The sequence below is a fragment of the Mugil cephalus genome, chromosome 6 (genome assembly GCF_022458985.1).
Source record: "Mugil cephalus isolate CIBA_MC_2020 chromosome 6, CIBA_Mcephalus_1.1, whole genome shotgun sequence".
Classification (NCBI taxonomy): domain Eukaryota; kingdom Metazoa; phylum Chordata; class Actinopteri; order Mugiliformes; family Mugilidae; genus Mugil; species Mugil cephalus.
In genome coordinates, this window is record NC_061775.1 from 1,220,835 (window position 1) to 1,230,000 (window position 9,166).

General features: G+C 40.2%; 1 protein-coding gene across 1 annotated transcript in view; it reads right to left on the reverse strand.

Annotated features, from left to right (window-relative positions):
• Positions 1 to 2,706: 2,706 nt before the first annotated feature.
• Positions 2,707 to 9,166, reverse strand: part of xxylt1 (xyloside xylosyltransferase 1) — a 30,896-nt gene continuing 24,436 nt past the window's right edge. Inside the window, exon 5 of the mRNA XM_047588338.1 lies at positions 2,707 to 5,866. Within this exon, the coding sequence (XP_047444294.1) occupies positions 5,470 to 5,866 (397 nt within the window). The 3' untranslated portion in view covers positions 2,707 to 5,469. The remainder of the gene's footprint in view (positions 5,867 to 9,166) is intronic.

The following is a 9,166-nucleotide window of genomic DNA, read 5'->3' on the forward strand; positions in this document are numbered from 1 at the left end:
TCTCCAAAAAGGGCAGGTACTCTGCACTGCTGATCAGCGCGTATGCGCAGGCAACAGTCAGGACCTGTTCCCCGACCCGAAGGCGCAGGGAAGCAACCCTTTCGTCCATCTGGGTGAACCCCAGCATACAGGCAGAGAGTCTTGGGGCAAGCAAAAAGCACACCCCAGTCCCAAATGTTCAAGTTCATTGTATATATCTGGTTCTATTATTATTTTATGCTGAAAGTCTAATTTATGCTGTAGAATTTTTATATTTTCTTACGCTTTTAATTTTATGCTTATTTAAGTGCTTTTTCTTGTACCACTGAGGAAGTGAGTCAAATTCCTTGTACAGTATGTGCACACATACTTGGCCAATAAAGTTGATTCTGATTCTGATCAGCTGTAACACTAAAACCACTGGTGAAGTCAATAATATTGATCATCACGTTAGATTGTATTGTTCTGCTAAGAAACCTTTGGTCCTAGCATTCATGTGGATACAACTTAGAACCATTCAACTCACTCAAATGTTGCTAAAAAGGTATGCCCACGTCATAGCAACAACACTCCCCATTAGTAGCAGCAGCATCCCAAGTGGGACAATGTTGCCTGCCACACCATAAAGACTGCTTAGGAACTGCTCAAAAACATGAAAAACAATCCAAAGTTTTGACCCGGCCTGCACAGATCCCAAATCAATCAAATCAATAATCAAGTTCCGACTCCTCAATCCGTAAGACCCAAAGGCTCCCACTACCAACATCATGGTGCCACACAAATGGTTCCACAGGCAGGCCTGTGTCTGTTCCCCAATCAATCACAATTATTTTGGAGTTGAAAGAAGACACAAAATATTAGCCATGTGGTTTCAATGTTGTGGCACCATGAAAAACAAACTAGTGTTTCACACAAAAAAAGGTCAGTTATAATAGCTGTGATGTACAAGCATAAACTCCTACACATATCTGTCTATCTTGTTATGATCCTGCTTGCTTGGTGTGCAAGTATTTTGCATTGTTCTCTCTTCTCTGTCAATATATAGCAGAGCTGCAGAGAAAACCTTGAGCTCTGAGCTCTTGACTGAGCTGCCTCATTTTGGATGAGACATTAATGCTACCGTGTGTCAAAGCTATAACAGCCCATACTAGTTTTTGTTGCTCACCCTGAAGGTAAAAAGGTGTTTGTCAAGGCTCAGGGATTATGGAAATCACAGGACAATAATATGCTGGATAGCCCAGGGATGTTACACCCTGGTTAATGGAATTCCATTCAGGATATAGCTGAAATACAAGGCCAGGCAGGAAGTACTGGAAGGTGTAAAAAACCACTGCAGTTTGTATTTTTCAGTATTGAATGACAATATCCAAAATATGCAGTCATGGAGATTTGTAAGTTTGTGCTGTGATTTGTGCTCAGATCATAGCACTGCCCCCACAGGCTTGTAAAGCAGGCACTAGGCATGATGGGTGCATCGTGGGCTCTCTTCTTACCATCATGCCCTATCTCTCTCGAACAGGGTAAATCTGGACTCCTCAGATCACATGACCTTCTAACATTGGCCCAGAGTCTCCTCTTTATGCTCCCTAGCAAACTGAAGCCTTTTTTCTTCATAAGGCTCACTGATTAGTGGTTATCTTAAGGCTACACAGATGTTCAGTCCCAATCCCTTGAGTTGCCTTCACATTGTATGTGTGGAAATGCTCTAATTTTCACTATTACATAGCCCTGAGTTCTACTGCTGGTTTTCTTCAAACTGAATTCACCAAACGTTTAAGTGATCGTGATCAGTCAGGATTTCTTCTCCCACATTTCTTCCTGGAAGACGATGGTTCCCCACCATCCTTCCAGTTTTTAATAATGTGTTGGACCATTCTTAACCAGATTTTAGTAGTCTCTGCTTCAGTCTCCTTAGAAGTGTTCCCTGCTTGATGAATGACAATGACTTGACCCTCCTCAGGTTAACATATTTTCCATCACGACAGGATGTGTCTTTCCATGTGATTGTTTTAGAAATGAGAAGCTACTCATTGCATCAGTAGGGGTTAAATAACTTTTTGCCAACTGAAATACAATCACCCATAATTACCGAAAAGGATGTTTGTATGTACTTGCCTAGTTACATCCTTTTAGTTTTAGTCAAATATACAGCATGGCAAGCCTGGAATTTCGTCATTTTCGGGGCAACTCCACTTCGTTTTTTGTTTTTTTGAGGGCACAAAGACCAAAAGCTAGGGCACCAAGGCCATAAAATAAAACGATGATTTTAAAATCACGTCTATAATGAATTTATTTTAAGGACTAATCACACTTCTGAGGAAGAGTGGAGTCTCAGTCGAACTTTCAAGCAGGTAAAGAAACATCTACTACTACACAATTATGTCTGAAGATAAGAAAATATTGAACATATCTAACCTTATTAATCCAACACTCACTTCAAAAACTATAAAACTTATCAAACCTACATCCTCCCATAATTTTTGCTCAATTGATGCAGAATGCGCAAGAGCATCTTGAGACTGTTCTACTACACAGATTTTTTATTATTCAGAATTGAGCCTGGAGTGCATCAAAATGTTTGACTGTAAACGGAACATATAGTCTATTAGCATGCAGGCTACTGATTAACCCATAAGAGCCCAGACCGATTTCTCAATCAAGGAAAATGATTGAGGAAATAAAATGAACTGAATAGGCAACAACAACAACAACAACAAAAAAACAAAACATTTCTGACCTTTTATTTTTAAAAATAGAACTGTCATGTCTCAGGATCTGAAACATTAAATTACAAGTAAATTTGCAGAACACAGCAACACTGGCAGTAACAAAACAGTGCTAACTGCATAGATTAAAAAAGTGGTTATGAACAGCCAGCGCATGCCACGTATCATATTATGGCAGGAACAAGCAGTAGTAACTTCCATGACCTTAGCTTGAAAGTTGTCAAAGGAAAAACTTAACAGACAGCTAATTAGCGTTTGTCACAGGCTATAGTCAGTACTTGGCAAGTTAAAAGTGGGCCAGCGTTGTAACAACATAACATTACTATACAAGCAATGCTTATTTAACAGTAACAAACTTAGGCCCTATATGTTGAAATTCCTATCTTATTTGTCTGTTAATTTATCACAGTCTTACCTCATTCAACTTTTTCTCTCTCTTCAGTGAAAATTCAACGTCACAGACGCGGACACAAGTGGATGGGGGCGTGTTTGATCAAGTCTCCTGGTTGGCTGGAGTTAGAATAGTGGACTGTTATTATAGCCCATCTGAGTGGTTCATGCCTCAAATCAGATCTACCACTGATGAGTTGCCCAATAAGAATCCAGAATGTCATCAAAATAGATATTCTCAATAGACGCTGGTGGTGTTAAAACCGTGTTGACAGTCAAGAGGCAGACTACAAAACTGCAGGGCATCAAGGCCACTGCGGCCTTACAGCAGATATTTTTTTCAAGGGCACAAGGTCAAATTGAGAGAGCACAAGGGCCATGGCCCTCTTGGCCCTCTTGATATTCCTGCCCTGCTGCCTGGCCAACTTTTTTTTTCAGCCTGGGAATGTATTTCAACATCAAGTTGCATTTTAAGTTCAGGTGTGAATTGGGTCATCTTAAGGTCAGGGGATAATGCCGATTAATTTTGGAGTGTCGACTGGGTGTGTTTTCAGAAACAGGTTATTTCAAGCTTTCACTAGAAACTGGTAAGAAGTGTTAAGTGTGTAATGGGAAATGTGAGCACTTTATTGACATAAATGTTTTTCTCACAATCTCATTCTAATCCCTGTGACTAAAAGACCATCCCACAGGTGAACCACTTAATAACACAATAACTGTGTTACTAGTTTCTATAAAACCAAAAACAATCATATAATTTATTTCGAAGGGGTGAACAAACTTGAAAAAACAAATTGAATAGCTTACAATATTTCCGTCACAGAAAAAGTCTGTAGCTCCCGTAAACATAGAGCTGTTCAAAATGAAATGTGTCTCATATAAAAAAAAGTTTGGCTTTGACATTAAAAAAAAAGTGAATATGTAAAAGAAAAAAAAATGTGACTATTTGTTTTGTTTTGTTTTTTTAAATGATGAAAACAGTGGGTTTTTCATATTTAGCTCACTGGGTAGAAGAAACCATTATTCCATCTAGCAACAGGTAGGCTTTTATATTATCTACAACCATCCATCACATGAGATAAATTAACTGCTGCTGGCTTTTTACAGAAATTTTACAAATTCAGCGAGGCCCTATTTAAAGGATGGAGAATTTTCTACTGAATTGATCTAATAGAACACTTTTTAAGGCACACACAACTACGTACTGGTTTTCTTTTGGGTACTGATTTTACATTTAATACATTTAATTGACCATTCTTTCTTTACATGAGTGAAATTGGAAAACAAACAATTCAATTCACTTTCATGGATTACCAATGTTCAACCAGTTTTAACTGTTGCCTGATGAGTAGGAAATAGATCAAAAACTGAAATCAACTGGCCAAATGTACAGTGTTGATATAATAAGAGACTCATTCCCTAAGCTAAATTGAACAAGCTTCTAGACTCTTTGGTGATAACTCATATTTAGTTTGACATTGCAAACGGAAATAAGTAGAAAATATTAAGCATTTACTATCAAAAGAAGTGTATTAATTTGGAATAATGTTTATCCTCAAGTGTCTCCTGTAGCCTCTCTTGACTCCAGCAATGGTGCCAGTTTTTCAGCTGCTTCGCTTCGTGTGTTCAAGTGTACATTGCCTCAGACGATTTCCTGACTGATGAATACAGAGTGTTGACGTGTCTTTGGATCTTCACTGTCAGTTCAGCGAGCACAGCAAGAAAACTCAGAAGTGGGTCAGTGTCTGCTGTCATGCACCCTGCCTCAGTGCTCCTTCTGAAGTACTTTGTGTTTGGCCTCAGCTAAACTGCAAATACTGGACACGAACAAAAGCCTTCAGTGCCATCGCTGCTAACCCTTATCTGCATGACCTCACTGTCCACCTCTTGAAAGAAGGCCACTGCCATAGAGTTGAACACAAGCTGGTTTAGACAATCAAACTCCACCTTGCCAACTAAAATAAATAAACTGACGAGGAATGGTAAAATCCTTCCAGGTAATGTTATGAATCATGCAGCAATCAAATAAATGGATCTGCCAGACTGATCATCATAGATGACAGACCTATGGCCTAATCTCATCTTCTTAGTACTTGTAGAAACATCCCTGTGTCAGTGAAGCAACTTGCACTACTGTAACGCAGCGCTGCTCTCAGCATCAATACTCACCTAAAATGACTCAGGAAAAAAGGCCATACAGTCTGCTGGATGGGTGGGCCCTTCAGTATTCTATTGACCTGCAGGGGGCAGGATGAGTGAATGCAATCAAGAAAGTCAGCTGCCATAAAAGTACAATTACTTCATTTACATCAACTGTAAAGTTGATGACAACATGACTTTCCTTTTGAGTTGCAGTATCAGGCCAGGCCAAAGTTCAGTCTTCCGGTATAGGAGAATTACAGTTACCGTGGTATATATAAACTGGTCCATCACAGTGATAATACAACTGGAACACATCTCCGTATCCGTGGTCCCTCCACCAGGTGCATAGCTGCCGGTTCCAGCCACAGGCCAGGGAATAAAACAATTCAGGATGCTCCATGCCAATCATGGTGAAGAAGTCCTGGTCACCCAGGTGACCTCTGAAGCGATACTGGTCTGCGAGTTTGGCCACATTGCTGGGCTCCAACAGCTGATCATAGAGAGCAGAGTCCCTCATAGCACCTAAGTCCAATAACATCACACCACTGTTGAAGCCTGGGAGGCCATCAGGAGGAGGTTCTCCTACTTTGGTCTGAGGGTTCTCCTTACGATACTGCCAGAATGTGTGTCTGAGGAAACAAGAAAATAGGTGTGAGCTTGAAACAACCATCCAACTAGCAAATTAAAGGAACTTTGGGTTTTGTGATTGAATCTGTAACTTATTACCTTTTTTTGATCCTAGACCCTAGAAAAGCTGAAGTAATAATGCTACTTTATGAGGGAGACTTTTTTGTTGTTGCCGTGACTGGTGAAAGATTCCTACACTTTAATTCATCTGCCATTACATGGGAATTTAGTAAAATCTAAAATATAGATTAAAGGGTACATGCTTAGAGTGAAGTGCACAAGTGTATTTTCTAAGCAAAATGATACATCAGCCCACTTCTTTTGGGTTTTACCTGTCTAACAGCAGTTCTACCTTTGGGTTTGCTAGACGGTTGTAAGGTTGGTGGTGCATATAACTTCATGAATAGTGTTGCTCTTTAGGATGTCTCATGAATGATGTAAACTGGCTGTATTATCATGTTATTGTATGCCATCATGAGAGCTGCTAATTACAGGGGTGAGCTGCATAAGACGTTCAGTGAGCGACACTGAACCAGCATGTTACCAGTAAGGTTACCAGCCACAGCATCTTACCAACTATCCCTGCAAGTAGTCACTGCATCACTGTGCTTCCATAATAATTCATTTCTTGACATGCAAATGAATAAATTTGTGTTCAGTAAAAAGACAGTATGATTGCACACGGGGTGATCAGTAAGACTGACCTTACCCACTTGCAACATAATGCAAATGTGAAAATTAATGTTTGGTTAAAAACAATTACTAGTTTCCTCAGTAGTATTATGTCAGAAAATATTGTATGTATGTATTGTCTGCTTTATGTTCAGAGAAGTAAGGCACATCTTTGTGATTTGCTGAACAAACAGCACTTTGACCAAACACAGGAAGAGAGTGGGTCCAGGAGTGTCAGAGCATGTTGAAGTGCCAGAGACTTGCGCCAACTCGGCACTCTGCGCTGCCAACAAACCAACACTAAGGCGCAGGGCTTCATTCGGTAAACATTTGTATGCACAAATTGAATGTGGGGACACACAAGGAACATTGTTTCGTAAAGAGGAACAACACAATAAATTATAATTTTTGCAGTGCACATAAGCATAGAGTTATGCATAAACATCAGAAATGAAGGCCAACCTGTGACGTCACTTCACATCACCGGTATCTGGGCCACAAAGACTACAGACACTGACTGGCACATAGGTTCTATGGTAGCGTAAAAGAAAATAACTGTTCCAACACACCATAAGAACTATTGTTTGGATGAGAGGCTAGGAAGAGCTACAAACCATTGAACATAGTTGCTCTATCCTGAATAATGGTAATTAGTTTGCTCAGATTAGCAGAAGAGACAAGGTTTCTGTGTGTCCCTTGAACTTCCATCACTTCTGCGCACCGTTTCTCTGGACGGTCATTCAGAGTTATCTCTATGATTTATTACCCCACCAATCTAACACACTGAATTGCCTGAAAAGTCAGTGCAACAGTGCAGGACACACTGAAAAGATGCACACTCATGGTCACAGATGGTCATGGACGACCTAACACCAGAAGACGACCACCATCGGCTTGGTATGTTGGAGCCCAGAGAGGATATCTTACTTTACAGTTCTGGGTGTTTGGCAGCTTGATGAACTCCTGAAGAGTATGTGTGAGTTATTTATCTCATCTTGCAAGAGAAACAGATGAGACAAATAAGAAATGCATGGGAAAAATAATATGGTGACGCCTACATCTGTCATTCTTGTTCACGTTGCTGTGGTTTATACTTCTATCTAGTCTATAGAGACAATTGTTTTCAAAGATGTGCTTATGCTATTTTTAATTTTTGGTGTGATGGGTGGGTGAAATGTTTGCTCCAAGAAAGTACAAAATGCTCTCTTCCATAAAGTTACTGCTGGAAAAAATATGTTTAATCCCTACTGAACACTATGATGAATTGAAACTACCCTCCCTTGGATGCCTATGCACACACATTTGCCATGGAGTTGAGATGATTCTTAGTGCTTGCCAAGTCATCCAGACATCTACTCTCGATAGATAGTATACTGCTCTCTTTTTATGCAGCCTGATCATCTACTGGGAGCAGCAGATTCTCTGAGTCAAGCTTTGGTTATGTTACTGACCCATATTCAGCAGCTGCAGCATGTCCTCACAGTTTTACTCGGGCTGTTGGTTTTGTAGCTGGGGACTTGTGGCCCCTGTGGAGCATTTTAGTATTTTAAAGACATACACTGAGCCTACGTGTCCAGAGACACATCCAGGGTGAGCAAGGTCAGTCAGAGAACATTCACACAGACTTTTCCATTCTGTGTTTTGACATTAGGTTTAAAGTGGAACAAATTGCATTTACTTCAGTCTCATGACAGCCATGATACAGTATATGACTGACACCATGCTGGCTATTAGACACAACAGAAAAGGGAATGTGAGACAAAATCCAATGTTTAGAGCGTAAATGCATTCCTGAGTTTATCTGAAGATAATATTGGCAGTTAGTTGTCAGGAAGCTGCAAGCTTTATGTATAAAATTACCTCTATCCAATCTCCACTACAGCATGGCAAGAAGGTCCAGGTCACAACAGTACATACAGGTAATTATTACAAAGTAAAATGGTTAGATTGTGATGTGTGATAACACACAAGGGACTCAACAAGGACTATCATGCTTATGATGAGTGTACAAAGTGAGTTCAACTGCTAGATTAACTATATATGTATACCAATCAGGCATGAACACTGATGGGAGAAGTACATGACATTGACCATCATGTGAAAATGCAATGTTATGCTGGCAAATTCCCTAGATCCCAAACTGTATCACAGTATCTGTGGGATGATCCACAGAGGCCGCCCCTCCTCTGAACCCACTAACAACATTCTGTTGCCAGACTCCATCTCATCAGAGTCCATCTCATCCTCTTGTCTTCTATAACCACTTGTCCTCAAGAGGGACAGACAGGACCTAATCAGCATGTCTTTGGACGGTGGGAGGAAGCCGGAGCACTCGAAGAAAACCCATGTACACAAACCCCCGTTGGATTTGAACCCAGACCTTCTTGCTGTGAGCCATCAGTGCTAACCACCATTCAACTGTGCCTCCCACAAGAGATCACAATGCAGTCAAAATAGACATAAAATAAAAAGTTCTTAAAGAAAATAAAAGAAATACCAACTTGATGTGGACAAGCATACATTTGCACTTACTAACCATGGTGTAATCAATTTGAGACACACAAAAAAGTTACAGAACATCAGAATAATCCTGGATGCTCACCTCATGTGTCAACATGGGTATCTTCAAG